The following is a 19,420-nucleotide window of genomic DNA, read 5'->3' on the forward strand; positions in this document are numbered from 1 at the left end:
TAGCATGTGTGCAGTTTGTCCTCACCATTTATCCCTCCCCCTTTACCCTTTCCTACCTCTCCTTTCCCCTCTTTCCCTCTGGTAAACACCATCCTCTTATCAGTGTCTAATCTTTTCTTTTTTTTTTTTTTGGCTCAATCCTTTCACATCGTTCACCCAGTCCCACAATCTTCCTTGCCTCTGATACCTCTCAGTCTCTTCTCTGTATCCATAAGTCAGTTTCTATGTTGTTTGTTAGTTAATTTTGTTCATTAGGTTCCATATACAAGTGAAATCCTACGGTACTTTTCTTCCTCTGATTGGCTTATTTCACAAAGCATAATACTCTCCAGATCCATCCATGCTGTTGCACAAGGTAACACTTCCTTCTTTTTTACAGCTGAGTCGTGTTCCATTGTGTAAATGTACCACAGGTTTTTTTATCCTCTCATCTACTGATGGGCACTTGGGCTGCTTCCAAATCTGCAATGAACATAGGGGTACCTACAGTCTTTGGAGTTAGTGTTTCGGGTTTCTTCAGATATATTCCCAGAAGTGGAATTGCTGGATCATAAGGCAATTTAATTTTTTAATTAACCACTTTTAATTTTTTGAGGTAACTGCATACTGCTTTCTAGTGACTGCACCAATCTGCATTCCCATCAACAGCGCACTAGTTTTGTTTTCTACATATCCTCGGCTACACTTGTTTGTTGACTTACTGATGATAGCCATTTTGACAGGTGTGAGGTGGTATCTTCTAGTGGTCTTAATCTGTATTTCTCTGATGATTAGTGATACTGAGCAGCTTTTCATATATCTGAGTGTCTTTTCATGTCTATTGGCCATCTGTATGTCCTCTTCAGAGAAGTGTCTATTTAGGGTTTCTTGCCCATTTTTAATTGGATTTTTTGTGTGTGTGTTGAATTTTATAAATTCTTTATAAATTTTGAATATTAATCTCTTATTACATGTATCACTGGCAATTTAGTGGAGTCTCTTTCCACTTCCTTTGCTGTGCAAAACATTTTTAGTTGTAGCCCCATTTTTTTATTTTTTATTTTGCTTCTCTCGTCCAAGAAGATATATCAGAAAAAATATTACTACAAAAAATATCTGAGATTCTACTGCCTATAATTTCTTCTAGGATTTTTGTGGTTTTGAGTCTAACATTTAAGTCTTTAATTCATTTTGAATTTATTCTTCTGTATGGTGTAATATGCAGTCAGATTTCATTGTTTTGCATGTATCTGTCCAATTTTCCAACACCATTTATTAAATAGAAAATCTTTATCCTATTATATACTTTTGCCTCCTTTATCAAGTGGTAATTAGCCATAAAGATGTGGTTGATTTATGAGCTCTCTATTCTGTTCCTTTGATCTATATCCCAGTAATACATTTTGATTACTATGGACTTGTAGTATAGTTTGGTATCACAGATGATTCCTCCAAATTTGTTCTCTTCCTCAAGATTGCTTTGGCTATTCAAAGTCTTTTATGGTTCTGTAAAAATTTTGGAATATTTCTTCCAGTTCTTTGAAATAAACCATTGGTATCTTGATAGGAATTGCAGTGAATCTACAGCTTGCTTTGGGTAATATGGATATTTTAATTATGTTAATTCTACCTACCCATGAACAGAGTATATTCATCCACATGTTTGGGTCTTTATTTCTCTCTTCAATGTCTTATAATTTTCCAAGTACAGGTCTTCTATATACTTGGTTAAACTTATTCCTATTTTATTTTTTGATGCAATTGTGGGAGGATTTTCTCAGTTTCCCTTTCTGATAATTCATTATTGGTGTACACAAATGCTACAGATTTCTGGATATTTATTTTGTATCCTGCTACTTTACTGAATTCATTTATCAGCTCTAGTAGTTTTTGGTGGAATCTTTAGGATTCTTTTTATACAATATGTCATCTACAAATAATGACAATTTTACATTTTCCTTTCCAATCTGTATGCTTTTTGTTTCTTCTTTTTGTCTGATTGCTGTGGCTTGGACTTATAATACTAAGTTACATAAGAATGGTAAAAGTGGACACCCTTGGTGTCCACTTAAAATTGTTCCCAGTCTTAAGGAAAACACTTTTAGGTTTTGCTCATTGAGTATGATGCTGGCTGTAAGTTTCTCAATATGATCTTTATTACATTGAGATATGTTCTTTCTGTTCCCACTTTGCTGAGAGTTTTTATCATATATGGTACTGAATTTAATCAAATGCTTTTTCTGCATCTGTTGATATCAACATGTGATTTTTATCCTTCCTTTTGTTTATGTGGAGTATCACATTTATTGATTTATAGATATTGTACCAACCTTGCACATGGAAAAAATGCTGCTTGATCATAGTGTATGACCTAATATATTGCTGGAACTGGTTTGCTAAAATTCTGTTGAGGATTTTAGCATCTATGTTTACTAGAGATGTTGGCCTATAATTTTCTTTCTCTGTTGTATCTTTATCTGGTTTTGGAATTATGATAATGCTGGACTTGTAAAATGAGCTTGGGAGCCTTCCTTCTTCTTGAATTTTTGGGAATAGTTTGAAAAGGCTAGGTGTTAGTTTAAAATGGTATACTTAATTTGAACAAATACCATACAAGAAAGTCAAAATCATTCATTTATAGGCACAACCACATTTTGGACCCAAACTACCCTAACTCAGCTTATTTTTCAACTCCATTTCAGATATTTGCCTCTGAAACATTTTATTTTCAAAAATAAAATCCCACAAATTTCAGATTTTTCACTCTTAATTCTGTCAACGTAATTTCCTACAGGTCCCATGCAATTACAAAGGAAAATCTCTCTGACCAGGCAGTGGCGCGGTATATAGAGCGTCGGACTGGGACTCGGACCCAAGTTGTCGCAATGAAAAACTAACAATTGATGCTTCTCATCTCTCTCTATTCCTGTCTGTCTGTCCCTATCTATCCCTCTCTCTGACTCTCACTCTGTCACTGGAAAAAAAAAAAAAGAAAGAAAAATCTCTGTCCTATTAACACACACCTTCCATCCTTTTATTTTTCTTATTAATTATATCATTTCTAAAGCTCTGATTTCATTTGGGCAGGAAGTCCCAATAGGGGGGAACAAGAATAATTAAGAGAAAATTCAAATGAAGGATTCAGAGATAATTCTTCTCCATGCTCACCTAGAATATCCATTCCCATCTCATAACCACAAAACTGGAAGTCTTAATAGGGCTTTTTTTTTTTTCCTAGAGAGTAGGCAGTTAAGAAACTGACCCAATTCTATAGTATGCTGTGTTTATTCCCACTAAATTCTTGAAGGCCTGCCTCTAAGTTATATCCCTGAGCTATACAGCATGAAAAGACACAAATGTAGTCAGGATACTGTCCATCATAGATGTTGGAAACTCAAATACCTTCATTTATTGACTATGAAACTTGGAAATTCTGATCTTTACAAATATTTATAACTATTTAAAATGTGTTAAAAGTTACAAATAGTAATAAATTTTTGGATTTCTATGAGTTAAACAAATTTTTCTTTTTTTTTTTTCTTTTGCATTCTTTGGTGACTTTTTCTTTCTTTCTTTCTTTTTTTATGAAAGTTTCTTTTTCCCCCCTTTCTATTGAATTTACTGGGGTAATACTGGTTAACAAAATATATAGACTTCAGGTACACAATTCTACAACACATCATCTATACACAGTACTGTCAAGCGTCCATCACCATTCATCCTCCCATACTGTCCTCTACTTCCTCACATCTCACACACTCCCACCCTGGCAATCCCCACACTGTTGTCCATGTCCATGAGTTTTATTTCTCTTTTGTTTGTTTTTTGCTCAATCCCTCCACCCACCTTGAACACCCTTGAACTGTTAGCTCACTATGAGTCGGTCTCTATTTTTATTGTCTTAATACTGATCTGTGACCACCCCAATTAAAGCACTTTTTGTCAAACTACTCTACAATTCATTTCTATCTAAAGTCAATAAATAGTTTTAAGTTATTTAAATTTATAAACGGTATTGTAAACTTAAACTATGTAAAAAAATAATAATTCAATTTCACCCTAGCATTTTCTAAAAGCCAGTCAGTGTTTGAGAGCCTTTCCCAAGGAATTCATTCCTCAACTGTGAAGTTTGTATGCAAAGCTGAAGACATTTGGCCCTTTATAAATAGTCATGGGAAACTTCTTTCTCCCATAGTTTTAGTTTGTTTTTACTGTAACAGATGGGGAAAAAATTTAGCAAAGCAAAGTCATTAAGAAAAAGTCTTAAAACAACCATCATACTAATGTTAGAACACTAAAAACTTAAATATATGAAATACCTTTAACAACAAAAACGCTTGCTGAAAATTATAAATACCATTTGGCTTAATTTATAAAACAAGTAAAGACTCAAAAACCAGATAGGAACTCCTTCTACCTTGGGTCCAGCTCCTAAGCACATCTGTTTCTAAACATCCAACCACAAATCAGTCAGTTTTTGTGCAAGTTTCTCCAGCACAGAAGTTTAGATCTTCTCTTTAAAATATATTCTAATATCTTATAAATGTTAAAATTCCACAAGGTTTATTACCAGGGGGTCAAACCTAAGTCCCCGCAAGTAAAAAAAAAACAAAAACATATCAATTACTAACCACAATTCTGAAAATTTCTTTCTGAAAGATATATATTGCTTTATACAAACAATATAAACTACTTTGTTCAAATTTATTTTTAAGTTCAATACTTAGAGGTCCCCCTCTAGTAATAAATTTTAAATTAAATAATCACAATTTTATTTGCCAATTTCATTAGTTAAGCAAGGCAGTCAATAAAATTTTCATTTTTCCTTTTTTTTTAAGATTTTGTTTATTCATTTTAGAAAGGAGAGAGAGAGAGAGAGAGAGAGAGAGAGAGAAAGGGGGAAGGAGCAGGAAGCATCAATTCCCATATGTGCCTTGACCAGACAACCTCAGAGTTCTAGGTCCACGCTTTACCCACTGCACCCCCACAGGTCAGGCAACAAACGTTTGCTGTATATGGGCAGAGGACAAACATTTTTGGTTTTGCAGGCCATATAGTCTCTGTCTGGACTACTCAGTTATAACGTAAAATCTGTCATATACAATATGCAAATGATAGGTATGGCTGAATGCCAATAAAAGTTTTTACAAAAATAGGTAGAGGATTAGAGATTAATATCCAGAATATAAAAGAACTTCTGAAACTCAACAACCAAGAAAGTAAACAACCAATTAAACAATATGCAAAGGAATTAAATATTATTCAAAAGATATATGAATTGACAAAAGCATGAAATGATGCTCAACAACACTAATCATTTGAGAAATGCAAATCAAAACTACACTGAAATACCATCTCACCTCACACTCCTTAAGACGGCCACTATCAAAAACAAAAATGATAAGGGTTGGCAAGACTGTACAAAAATTGAAACCCCCTGCCTGACCTGTGGTGGCACAGTGGGTAAAGCATCAACCTGGAACACTGAGGTTGCAGGTTTGAAACCCTGGGCTTGTCCGGTCAAGGTACACGTGAGAAGCAACTACTACAAGTTGATGCTTCTCACTCCTATCCCCAACCCTTTCTCTATCTCGTCTCACTCCAAAATCAATAAATAAAATATTTGAAAGGAAAAAAAAAAGTAACCCCTGTGCACTGTTTTTGAGATGGTAAAACGGTACAGTTACTATGAAAAATAGTATGGTGGGCCTTAAAATTTTTAAAAATAGAATGACCATATGATCCAGAAATTCTACTTCTGGCTATATATCTAAAAGAAATGAAAGCAACTTCTCAGAGAGATACTTGTACACTCATGTTCCTAGCAGCATTATTCACAACAACCAAAAAACGGAGGCAACCCTAGTGCCCAATGACAGGTAAATGGATAAGCCAAAATGTGATATATACGTACAATGGACTATCATTATTCAGCCTTAAAAAGGAAGGAAATTTTGATATATGATACAACATGGATGAACCTTGAAGGCGTTATGCTAAATGAAATAAGCCAGTCACAGAAAGACAAAGAGTGTTTGATTCCATTTATATGAGGTACCTAGAGTGGTCAAAATTATGGAACAGAAAGTAGAATGGTGCTTTCAGGGCTAGGGGAAGAGAAAAAGGGCAGTTTGTTTAATGGGTATAAAGTTTCAGTTCTGTAAGATGAAAAGAGTTCTGGCAGTAGATGATGATGATATTTGCAACATAATATATATGAATTTAATACCACTGTACTTTACACTTAAAAATGGTTAAGATAGTAAATTGTGTGGCGTGTGTATTTTACCAAAACAAAAAAAATTGGAGAAAAAATACATGTAGAGGACCCATTTTGACACAATTTGCTGGGCCATAGTTTTCTGACCAGGGAGTCAGACTATTGCATTTTCAGTTCTCAACATAAAGTTTTTAAAGTTATCATCAAAGTACCATTTCCTCACATACATTATGTTCTTTGTTTGTTTATCCTGCATAGTTACAGATAATTTTAGCAAAGCCCTTATTATCAGAAGTCAATCTCCAGCACCTACAAAAACATATTTTACATAAAATAAGGGCTCACGGGTTATGACTAATTAATGAAAAGAAAGTAGTTGTCTCAATAACATGAAGGTTGGAATTTATTATTATATAAATAAACCTGGCATTTCAATAACAGAGTAAGGTCATAATGTTATTCAATTACCCTCTAACACATTCAGAGGAAATCAAACCTTGAACAAAAAGTCTACTATCATCTTTTTTTTGGGGGGGTGGGGAGAGACAGACAGGAAGGGAAAGAGACGAAAAGCATCAACTTGTAGTTGCGGCATGTTAGTTGCTCAGTGATCGCTTCTGATACATGCCTAGGCCAGGGGCCTCCAGTCGAGTCACCAACCAGGAGATGTAGATGATCCCACGCTCAAGCCAGCGACCCTGCACTCAGGTTGATGAGCCAAAAAGTCTAGTATCCTTTTAATAAACAATTTCACTTTTCTTATTTGGCAATCAAAAATTCTAATTTTGAAATTACACTGTAAATAACTTTAAAAGTTGCCTAATAGCTAAAATAAACACAGATTGTCACATAGCAAAAGAAGATTGTCAGTTTACTACATTAAATTATCTCAAGCACATAGAAATGTTAAACATGATTCTAAAGACATAAATCAAATATGTAAATTTCTTTTAAATGCTAAGCATCGAGTTTCCTATGCATTATAATTTGTAGAAGTTTTTAAATAAAGAACTATAAAAATGATTTTTAAAATCTTAAGACAAAGCATTTATAAAGCCATTTTAAATAAAAATATTCTATAGCCATCCCTTATACCGGGTGACGAACATACTAGGTGACAACAGGCCTAGTGATGAAGAGCAAAGGCTTGGCAATCAGACCTTATTTCTATTACTCTTTCACCCCTTAGAGTCGTGTGGCCTTGAGCGTGGTAAGCTCTTTGAGCCTCAATTTCCACAACTGTAACATAGAGTTAATATACTTCCTCAAAGAGGAGTAGCAAATTTTTAAAATAATAATACTGTAAAGCACCTAAATGGAGCTTTAATTTTAAAAGGCAAAATACAGCTAAAATTTAGGATGCTGAGTTTTTGAAAAATGATTAATAGCAGCCTCCATTCCAGGCTTCATCTCCATCTTCATCTGTTGATATATCTACTTAATCAAAGATCCTCAGAGCTGGCTGTATATTAGAATCACCTGAGCAGCGGCTATAAACTCATGTCCTCATCCCAGGCCAGGTCAAATCAGAACAGGCAAGGCTGTGAGAGCAGCGGTATGAGTACTAAAGGTCACCAGGTAATTCTCATGTTAAAACCTCAGCTAAGGCATTCAAACTTCTAAGTAGTCAATAAAAGTCAGATACCAAGAACACAGTTTATATAATCAGTGAATATATCCCCATTAAAGCTTAGAAAAGCAGCTGTTAAATCATTCCTTATTTTTACACCACTTTCAATTAACTCCAAAGCTGCAAAATTATAAAGTAGTAGGCTTTTTTCCCCTGACCATTCCTGAAAATCTGTTTCAAAATAAAAATTTAAGGTTTCTCAAAGCAAGGTCAACTATACTGTTGACATTTAAATTTCAAAGAGTTTTTTTTTTTAAAGCATATCTATAAGGGCAAGTACAAATCACAAGCACTAGTAGTTCTAAAGCTAAGGTACCCCAGATGACTCCTTGAAATTTAAATATATTATGGGAAAAGATTAAGAGCAATGAATGCATTGAACTAGGAAACTAGTCCTAGGTTTTCCTGAACGTTTTGCCACTAATTTGCTATTGGACTTCAGCAAAGTCACTCAGCGTCTCTAGGCTTCAGACTGTCATTTATAAAATACTGGCTTGCACTAAATTTCTTTAAAATGATCTGTTACAGCAAAGTAAGACATGGAAAATTACAGAGCAATTCTATAGAGCAGTAACATATAAGATTAAGGATTAAACTAGGCCTTGTAGGTTATTAGAGTAATGAGTCATGATTTAAGTAGTTTTATAGTAAGAAATTTTCTTCCCGAACCTAATGATTTATTATAACATACTAACTGAGATTGCTCCCTGCCACCTCCCAAATACTGTAACCTAAGATAGTATTTCTCACAACTGAAACTTTTTAAATGTCTTGTTTTTTGAGAAAAACAACAAAAGCAATGCTGAATACTGAATATTCAATATCACTTGGGATATGCCAAGGTACAAGATGGATTAGTGAAAGAAGACAAAGTAGAGAAATGACTTTTTGTTTACACTTTTCGGATACTGATGACTTCTCTGATTGGAATACTGTGAGGTAAAATGACACAGTGGGGTGCTTTTAGATATGATAATGAAGCACCACTGCAGATGTCCCACCTTCAATCTGGAGAGGGGAGGGCAAAATTCCTTAAAAGTATTTTCTTTATATTTGGAAAATTAGACAAAATAGTTTTGTAAATTCTTTTGAACAAAGAACTTATGGTCATTCTTATCACTAGAAAACTCTTACCACTCCTTCATCTCAGAGTCAACTGATCTCACCTATTTCACTCGAAAGTACTGTATTCATTGATTTCTAAACACCCATAAGTGTAATTTCTGTATGGGCATATACTGGGTTTTTATCCACCAAATTAATTCTATCTTATTTTGTGGTACCTTAATATATCTCAGTATTCCTGAATGCTGTCTCATCTTCAATTAACATAACTGTTATTGAATCACGATATTATGATTAATATCTTTCTAACAATGTACTTCTTTACTCATATATCCTAATTTGAGACTATATGAAAAAATATATGATAATATCTAAACAGTAAAGAAAACTGGGGAAAGAACAGGAACAGAAGTCAACAGTAATATGGCTAGGCTCAAAGGGGGGAAGATAACAATTTGGAACAAAATGAAAGAATTAATTCATACACGACGTAAGCACTATACTAAATATCTTTTATATTAGTCATGTTGCTTTGAGACTTTTCCATGTTTCCTCTAGACAACTGCCAATGTTCGCATGGTCTCTGATGAATAAACATGCTGTAACCTGCTTCTAAGGAAACGCCTGTCATGTTCCAGGGAAAAATGACTTCTCTACTCTTAAATCAGGAAAGCTGTACAACTCTCATTCATAGGATACAAAGTTGATTTTTCCTTAACGCCTCTTTTCTGGAATGTTTCTGTTCTCTTTAGGGCAGGGGTCCCCAAACTACGGCCCGCGGGCCGCATGCGGCCCCCAGAGGCCATTTATCCGGCCCCCGTCACACTTCCGGAAGGGGCACCTCTTTCATTGGTGGTCAGTGAGAGGAGCACATTGACCATCTCATTAAACAAAAGCAGGCCCATAGTTCCCATTGAAATACTGGTCAGTTTGTTGATTTAAATTTACTTGTTCTTTATTTTAAATATTGTATTTGTTCCCATTTTGTTTTTTTACTTTAAAATAAGATACGTGTAGTGTGCACAGGGATTTGTTCATAGGTTTTTTTATAGTCCGGTCCTCCAACGATCTGAGGAACAGCGAACTGGCCCCCTGTGTAAAGAGTTTGGGGACCCCTGCTTTAGGGTATTTCTGAGTTCAGATTATCAGAAAAAAACTGAGTTGGGGGAAACTTGGAGGGAAAAATTGTAGTACATCAAAGGGGTTTCCCGCCTCGGGAGCTCGCTGAGCTTCCACGTTAAGCCCTCACTGTGTACCAAAACGAAGGTTCTTTTCAGGTTCTCCTCATCTCTTGCACAACTACCTGTTCTCATTACTGTTTACCCAAACGCTTAGCAAGGTGATATTAGCATATCTGGCAGGAAGACAGGCTTCATTTAATATTAACCCACCATGTGACAGCCCCTCCACCTCCAATCTCTCCTAAAACACATGAGGATACAAAGAAAAGTCTGGTTGTTTGCAGTCTGACTTCGCGCTAGGCTTTGGCACCAGCAATTGGTCACAGGCACACACACCCCCAATCAGAGGCGCGCACTCCGCCCGGTTCCGGAACTGTCAAGCGGGCTGACAGCTGGCACACCCTTCCATCGCCCTCCAACCGCCCGCAGAAGCCCCTTCCTTGGTCACCTTAACATTGCTCACTTGCCTGGGCCTCAGCTCTCGTCCAAGGAAACTTTTTTTTCCCCTTCTCATGAGCTCACTTACAGGTATCGCCCGCCGCTCTTCCAGAGCCCCAACAAGGGCCCCTTTGTTACAATTCTTCCTCCCGCACTCCTCGCCCCATTCCTGGCATGCAGCTGCCCTTCGGCAACTCAGAGCAGCCCCAATAGGAAAGCAAGGAGAAACTATCAGAGCCCCCACCCTGGGCAGCCTCCTCGGCCGCGTGTGGGCTGGCCAGAGGCAGGCCCCTGGCCGGGCAGCGAGTCGCCGGCCAGGTAAAGGCGCCCCAGGCCCCGCCGCCCTGGCCCTCCCCGGCGGGCGGCGGTGCGGCGCTCGCAGCTTACCCGGCTGGGGCGGCGGGCGGCGTCGGCACCGCCGGGGCGTCCTGCACGCTCGGGGCTCGGCCGTCCATCACCCTGCGGACCGCTGCGCGGGCTCCCGCTCCCAGGCGGCGCGTCACTGCTGGAGTGGGAGAGGCCAGCCGGTCAGGGCGGGACGCGCGCCTGCCCCAGGCCTGAGCGGGGCTGGCCGCGCGTCAGGAGACCGCCCGAGCCACCCAAACCCCGGGCGGGCCCGCCTCCGCGCTGCGCTTCCACCTGCGGGCGCCGGCTCCCAGCCCAGCCCGCGGGCGCCGAGGGCTGCGGCGGCTAGAGGAGGCGCTGCAGCCCCCGCCCCGTGGGCTTGACTAGGTAGCCATTTGCGCCTCCCGCGGAGGGAGAGGCGCTGCCCAGGCTGGCGGGAGGGGGAGCGGGCCGAGGGGCAGACGCGCGGGCGCGGCCGCGACTCCTGCAGCGCACCACGGGCGTCCGGACAAGACGCCCAGGGAGAACTTGTCACGACGGAAAGTGGGGAGAGCTGGTTCCTCTCTTCCCACCCAGGGCTCCTACTTTCTTTTCGGAAGGAGACAGAGGCTCGCCTGTTCTCTGCCGCCGCTTCCTTCCCTCCTCTTCCTCCCCCGGCCGCGCTCGCCGTTCGGCTCTCAAGCCGGGCGGGACTTAAAAGGAAGGAGAAAGCCGCAGCCTCGCCGGGCTCAGCCCAGCGCGGGCCGGGCCGAGGCCGCGCCTCCCCGCGGCCCGCGGGCGGGGTGCCGGGCGCTCGCTGGGCGCTGCGGAGCCTCTCCCCAAACCGGCTCACTCACCCTGCCCCATTTCCCTGCCCAGAGCGCGGGAGCTCGCCGCCACCTCCGCCGGACGGCCACCTAGAAGTGGCGGCGAGGCTCGGCGGCATCGGAGCGAGAGAGGCAGCGAGCCGGAGAAACGGGGCGGGGGTGGACGGGTACAGAGTTGGGACTTCCTTCTCCCAGGGCTTTCGGGTCTTTGGGGTCCAGCTGGGGAAGCCGAACGGAAAGGAAACTCCCAGGCGGCGTGTTCCCATTCCCACCGCTAGGGCGTCGCCTGGGAAAGCTCGGCGCACCCTGCGGGACAGGTAGGGAGGAAGGGAGAGTACCTGCCCGGCGACGACCCCGGGGAGGTTCCCTGCGGCTGCGGAAACGCGGAGAGAAAGTCGTAGAACAGGGTCTGCAGCTTGCCCTCTCTGCGGTCTGATCTAACACGTCTAGGGTGGTCACTTTTTTCTCCTTCAACCTGACCTCTAAGATTGCTATTCTGTTAAAAGTCTACCTGTGTCACTGTGATTTATCTAGTCAGTGGCAGGTTTAAACTTGTCCTTTCTTCACAGGCATCTTTCTTTCTTCTTTGCTCCTGTAAAAGCAGTGACATGGACTGGACAATATTTCCTGAGGACAAACTATAAATTAATCAAATGATATAGATCTTATTCACCTCTTGGAAGTGAAGAATAAAAGTATCACATAGACACAGCTGCGTGCTTGTTTGTAAGTTTTAGTTCACACGTGCGTGTTCTTAGGATGATTGTTTACACCTAACAAACTGGTATATTCGCATAGCTTTGTATTATCATAAGTGTCAGTTGTTGTAAGGTGCAAGCCAATTTTGATGGTCCAAACGTTTGTTTTCAAAAAGTAACATGAAGGGCTTGCCAGGTCAAGGCACATATGGGAGTTGATGCTTCCTGCTCCTCCTTTCTTCTCTTTCTCTTACTCTCCTCTAAAAAAAATGAATAAATAAAATATTTTTTTAAATACCTTTTTAAAAAAGAAAGAGTAATGTGAAATTAATTAAGACATTAACTTTAAACTACAGTTTACAGATAAAAACATTTCAACACATTGCTGTAGAGAGGTTAAGTGAAAGTATCATGTAAGAGGCCTCTTAGATAGTATTAGCGTCTAATAACAAATCTGTGTTAACCACTTCACCTCACTGGCAGGATAACATTTGGTAGGTGGTAAAAATTAACTTATTAGGTAGAAGCAATGCTTGACTAAATGCTCCCTTAGTTATTTATTCATTATTGCAGCTACCAAAAAAATTGCTGAAACTAAGTAATATAATAAATACCTAGTAATATGCCATTTGTCTAATATGGGCAGTTATTAGTAGTTAGTTTTCCCTGTGCATAATATGTTCCTTTCAGTGTATCTTTACATATGAAAAAAAAATGTGGCTTATTTAGATTATGATATTGGAAATATATGAAAAAGTCATGTTTTAATATTTTACCTAATATTACTATTAATCAAAGCAATTCATTTAAATGTGTCTGGCTTTTATAGTGTTTAAACAACTCAGGTTAAATGATTTCATGAATCAATTATGACTCTAAATGACTAGTTGCTTGCTCAGACAATAATGCAAACATTGAGTAACAGTGAAACTACTTAAAGTCTGTAACTTTCAATCACAAGATCAAGATTAAATTTATAATTAGTTTCAACCTTAATTTGTGACATACTAGTAATATTATTGACTCCATTATCCTAATCTGAAACATAGTACACTTTCATAGCATTTCATATCACTGAAGGCATTTTTAGTATTCACCAACTTTTCCAGTCTTCCTCTGGTTTTAGGCAGAGGGGAGAATTACATTCTCCACACCGCTGAAATTAGGTATAGTGGTGTAACTTGTTTTTGTAGATAAATGTAAGCCAACATGAAATGTTTCATTTTCTGGTGGAATCACTTAAGGACCAGTTCTTGACTCTATGCTACTGCAAACATAGAAATGGGTGTTAAGAAGGAAGTGGCATAGGGCTGAAGGGCACTGAAATGCTAAACTGTGACCCTGGACAGTTGCCTAGGGCAGAGCCTCAGGACCTACACCAGAATCTGCATAAGCAAGAAATGAATTTGTGTTGGATAAGGCCACTGAAATATTGGAGCAGTTTGCTGCCCAGCATTACTTAGTCTTAGCCTACCTTTTAGGTACACAGTAATCCACCCACCCCTTATCTGGGGTTTCACTTTGCGGTTCCAGTTACCCATGGCCAACCACAGCCAGAAAATATTAAATGGAAAAATTCCAGAAATAAACAATTCATAAATTTTAAATAAACACCCACCATTATGAGTAGTGTGATGAAATCTCAGCAGTCTTGCTCCCTCCCACCCTTTGTGAATTGTCCCTTTGTCCATGATCTCCACAATGTATACTCTCCCCACCCACTGGTCCTGTAGTAGCCATCTAGAGTTATCAGATTGTCACAGCATTGCAGTACTTGTGTTCAAGTAACTCCTATATTACTTAATAATGGCCCCAAAGCATAAGAATAAAATGTCTTAAAATTCTATAAAAAATTAATGATGCTGGCAAATCCAATATGCCAAAGAGAAGCCATAAAGTACTTCCTTTAAATGAAAAAGGATGTAGTTTTTGGAAAACACCGTATACAGGGAGTAGGGATCTATCTTTGGTTATGTACATTCACTGGGGTAGAGGAATGTATCCCCTCTAAATAAGGAGGGACTACCATATTAATTTTAACCCCTGAATCCCCTGACTGCATAGATAAATGTAAGCAAACTGTTATGACAATCAGTGACCTTTTATTTGTAAAACATGGTTTTACACCTGGCAGATGTAAGGCTACTTTCCTTTTAATATATTTTGACTTGGATTAAGTATTGCCTCATAGCTAGCTCCAGGCATGATTCTTAAGCAGGTTATAAATTTTGCAATCTGTCAATGTTATAGAACAAGCTGAGCTATTGCTAATACTATTTCAACACCCAAGCATTTCTTTCCAATTCTTTCTGAAATATCTCACCTTTTTTTTAACAATGTTAGAAGAAGTCGATAGAACACGCTAATGGTAGTTTTACAATACAGTTCTTCCATTTGTGAGTTCCTTGTTTCAATTGAAAATGGCTATAGAAGTCTAGCAAAAAAAAAAAAAAAGCACAATAAATTACCTAGTGATTTCATCATTCACATGTCTTTAAGTTTCAAAGTCAAGTCGGTTCAGTGAAGTTAGCTATTTTACAGTTATCATAGTTTATTTGTGGGGATTTATAGTCCAATATTTTAAGAAAAATATTGTAATTTTTAGTTTCTTCATCAGTAAGATGGTGATAAATTAGTATGATGTCCTTCCTATGTTGCAAGGCTTGAATTGTGAATGAATAGAAGTAATGACTGTACTCTATAAAAAAACAGGTCTAGGCCCCGGCCAGTTGGCTCAGTGGTACAGTGTCGGCCCAGCGTGTGGATGTACTGGATTCGATTCCCAGTCAGGGCACACAGGAGAAGTGTCCATCTCCTTCTCCACCCACCACCCCCTCGCCTCTCTCTCTCACTCTCTGTCTCTCTTCTCCACCCATCTTGCAGCCATGGTTCGATTGGAGCATGTTGGCCTAAGGCACTGAGCATGGCTCCATGACCCCTGCCTCTGTTGCTAAAAAAATGGTTGGGGTTGCAACAGAACAAGGGCTCCAGACAGTCAGAGCATCCCCCCCTAGTGGGCCTTCCAGCTGAATCCTGGACAAGTGCATGCAGAAGCCTGTCTCTGCCTCCCCTCCTTTCACTAAATAAAAAAAAGGAAAAGAAAGTCTAACTCAGGGTCCGCAAACTTTTTACACAGGGGGCCAGTTCACTGTCCCTCAGACCATTGGAGGGCCAGACTATAAAAAAGACTGAACAAATCCCTATACACACTGCACATATCTTATTTTAAAGTAAAAAACCAAAACGGGAACAAATACAATATTTAAAATAAAGAACAAGTAAATTTAAATCAACAAACTGACCAGTATTTCAATGGGAACTATGCTCCTCTCACTGACCACCAATGAAAGAGGTGCCCCTTCCGGAAGTGCAGGGGTGGGGGGCGGATAAATGGCCTCAGGGGGCCACATGCGCCCCGCGGGCCCGTAGTTTGGGTACCCCTGGTCTAACTGTAACCAATATGTATCGTATAATGTTAACTCTGCAAAACATTTTGGAGGTTGTCTGCTCAAATCATCCATTAAATTTATTAGAAAACTAAAATGCATAAGGATTGTCAGATTTAGTAACTTTGAATTTTGGATAAACAGTGAGTATTGTTTTGAAATACTTATGTACCAAAGATATTTAATTATACTAAAATTTATTTATAGTCTATCAGAAATTCAAATTTGGGGGCATCCTGTGCTTTATCTGGGAAACCTACTCAGAGAAGTATCATCATTCTTTTCAAAGGGCATGAGCTGCCCTGGCCCACTCAGTTGGGAGTGTTGTTTCAATATACCAAAGTTTCAAGTTCCATCCCAATCAGGGCAACATATAAAAATCAACCAATGAATACATAAATAAGTGGAACAACAAATCAATCTCTCTCTCTCTGTTCCTCTCTCTCTAAGGAGTTAATTAAAAAATGTTTTTTGAAAATAAAGGTCAAGCAGCTAACTATATATATGCTGATGTCAGAATAGAATCTGAACAATTAAGAGTTTACAGATCACTCCTGCAGAAGATTAAGTTCTGTATGAGCATGTTTTAGAAAAACAAAATAGCTATATTTCACAATCATAATTTCATAAGAAACTGAAAAGTCTAATCACTTAAAATGAAAACCTTTGATACTGTTGACTCTACTTACCAATCTCTGAATTACTTTATTTTCTCAGTTTTTGAAAAGTGCTCACATTTAAAAATCGGCTTCTTTTTTTTTATATTTGCTAAAATATGAGTAGCTCAATTGGTCATCCCTGTTAGCCATAATTGAATAGCAGTTATTCTTCAAGGTCTGTTTTCTGAATACTTTCAGTCAATAATTAAAGTCATTTCTAAATCTTAGCTAAGAAAAAATAAGAATTAGAATCCTTTATAATCATCTTATAACTTTATCCCGATCTCACCTTGATGTTTTAGATTGTTGTTGCTTATTTTATATTTTTATCACCACAGGTACCTTTATTTATTTTTGTGTGTAACTTACACAAACCCAACACTTGAACACTGAAGTGCTAGTACACTAGCCAATCTCACATGCAGAGAGGGAGCCAGGGCTGTCACTTACAGGGCTTCTGGAAAACTTGGGCAGGGGCTCTTGAGATGGCCTTCCCTAAGTGATGTCACCAAAGCTCTTAAGCTTCTCCATTTCTCTATAAGTGAATTTATTTTTTTCACATTAATTTCTAATTTAATTACTTTTTCAAAAGTTATTGATGTAAAGATGATAATAATATCTTAGTTGTTTGGTCTCTAAGAAACTTATAATTAGGGGACATTTTTTTTTTTTTTTGTATTTTTTTTTTTCTGAAGCTGGAAATGAGAAGAGACAGTCAGACAGACTCCCGCATGCGCCCGACCGGGATCCACCCGGCAAGCCCACCAGGGGGCGACGCTCTGCCCACCAGGGGGCGATGCTCTGCCCCTCCGGGCATCGCTCTGTTGCGACCAGAGCCACTCTAGCGCCTGGGGCAGAGGCCAAGGAGCCATCCCCAGCACCCGGGCCATCTTTGCTCCAATGGAGCCTTGGCTGTGGGAGGGGAAGAGAGAGACAGAGAGGAAGAAGAGGGGGAGGGGTGGAGAAGTAGATGGGCGCTTCTCCTGTGTGCCCTGGCCGGGAATCGAACCCGGGACTTCTGCACGCCAGGCTGACGCTCTACCACTGAGCCAACCGGCCAGGGCCACAGGACATTTTTTATTACAAATGCATTTATCTTTTCTGTCTTTTATTCTTGTCAATCTTGCCACAGGTATATCAATGTTATAAGACCTTTATAATATCCAACTGTTGGAATTGTTGATCTCCACTGCATATTTATTTCCAAATTTTTAAAATGCAAAGCATTATTCTGTAAAAGTAGTCCTTGGGAAAAGGTCAAATTGGGGTTAAAACTTAAGTTATAAAGAAAGTTATAGAGACGATACCTTCCCTGCGGTATCAGTGTTTTATATATCCTCCAAATCTCAGAATCTTTGTTTTAGAGAGCTGTGTTATTTAGCAAGAGTAGTTAGTAGTTGTAGGTAACTCCAAATTGTGACTTTCTTTTATAAAAGTACTCCTTAGAAATATGAAAAAATAATTATCGAAAATAAAATTTGTTAAAAGTCTATAAAAGAGATTTTGTTAACTATGCAAATTATAGCATATGGTACCTTCAAGTAGGCCATAAAGAAAGAGAATACCTCTTACTAATGTTATACTAATAATGTTTGATATTTGTTATATTTATTAGTGAGATGGTAAAGAGCTCTATATATTTTTAAAATGTAATTAATTCATGTGACATGCATATAAGGCAAAGAGAAGTCATAATTATTCTTATTTTAAAGATAAATAAAGTGCAGCTTAAATTTATGATAGGATTACCACAAGCACACACAAATTAGTGGAAGAGTTGTGCTAATGTCTCCACATTCTTGTAAAGAACACAACACTATTTAGCTTACCTTCAGCCCAAGAACTATTTTTAAGTTACTTAAGGAATATAATATTATTTCCAATTATTTTAATATTGGGTTAAAGTTATTAAAATAAATAAATCATGACTATAAAGTAATAAAATATAGTAAAAATGGATTGAAATATTTCTCAAATTTCTCTCATAAAAATAATCAATTATACCAGATGGCATTATCCACAAGTACTATTTTATAAGAAAATTATAATATGCAAAGAACTTAAATATATAGTTCAAATTCAACTATATATTTTGAAATCCTTTAAGAAAAACTAGAGCCTGACCAGGTGGTGGCACAGTGAATAGAGTATCGGCCTGGGATGCTGAGGTAAAAGGTTCAAAACCCCAAGGTCACCAGTCTGAGCATAGGATCATAGACATGAACCCATAGTCACTGGCTTGAGCCCAAAGGTCGCTGACTTGAAGCCCAAGGTTGCTGGCTTGAGCCCAAGGTCACTGGCTTGAGCAAGGAGTCACTCAGTCTGCTGTAATCCCCTGGTCAAGGCACATATGAGAAAGCAATCAATGAACAACTAAGGTTCTGCAAGGAAGAATTGATGCTTCTCATCTCTCTCTCCCTTCCTGTCTCCCTGTCTCTGTTTGTCCATCTCAATCTCTCTCTAGTTAAAAAAAAGAAAAGAAAAAGAATAATTGAATAAATTATTTTTTATTTATTTATTTTTTAATTTATTCATTTTAGAGAGGGGAGAGAGGGGGTGGGAGAGGAGCAGGAAGCATCAACTCCCATATGTGCCTTGACCAGACAAGTGCAGGGTTTTGAACCGGTGACCTCAGTAATCCAGGTCAACACTTTATCCACTGCGCCACCACAGGTCAGGCTGGATAAATTACTTTTTAATACATCAAAATGCTGTTTACTTTTGTCATATTATTTGTCTTCATAAATAAAGGCACATTTAGACGAGCAATATTTTTCTATAATTATTTTAACTGAAGTTTTCTAAAGCTATTTTATTGTGTAAAAGTTCATAGGAGCCTAACCTGTGGTGGCACAGTGGGTAAAGTCTCGACCTGGAACACTGAGGTCACTGGTTCAAAACCCTGGGCTTATTTGATCAAGGCACATACAAGAAGCAACTACTACAAGTTGAT

General features: G+C 38.8%; 1 protein-coding gene across 10 annotated transcripts in view; it reads right to left on the minus strand.

Moving 5' to 3' along the window:
- The window catches only part of COBLL1 (cordon-bleu WH2 repeat protein like 1), a 183,246-nt gene extending 171,156 nt beyond the window's left edge, over positions 1 to 12,090 (minus strand). For 6 of the 10 annotated variants that reach the window (XM_066345024.1, XM_066345017.1, XM_066345016.1 and 3 more), the window contains exons 1-2: positions 11,695 to 11,945; positions 10,901 to 11,018 (exon numbers count right to left, since the gene is read on the minus strand). In XM_066345024.1, coding sequence (XP_066201121.1) covers positions 10,901 to 11,018; positions 11,695 to 11,930 — 354 coding nt within the window. In that variant the 5' untranslated portion in view covers positions 11,931 to 11,945. Of the gene's footprint in view, positions 1 to 10,900; positions 11,019 to 11,443; positions 11,635 to 11,694 lie in introns of those variants that run through there. The other 4 variants (XM_066345023.1, XM_066345020.1, XM_066345022.1 and 1 more) reach the window with 3 other exon arrangements.
- Positions 12,091 to 19,420: the final 7,330 nt, after the last annotated feature.

The sequence above is a fragment of the Saccopteryx leptura genome, chromosome 7 (assembly GCF_036850995.1).
Source record: "Saccopteryx leptura isolate mSacLep1 chromosome 7, mSacLep1_pri_phased_curated, whole genome shotgun sequence".
Lineage (NCBI taxonomy): Eukaryota > Metazoa > Chordata > Mammalia > Chiroptera > Emballonuridae > Saccopteryx > Saccopteryx leptura.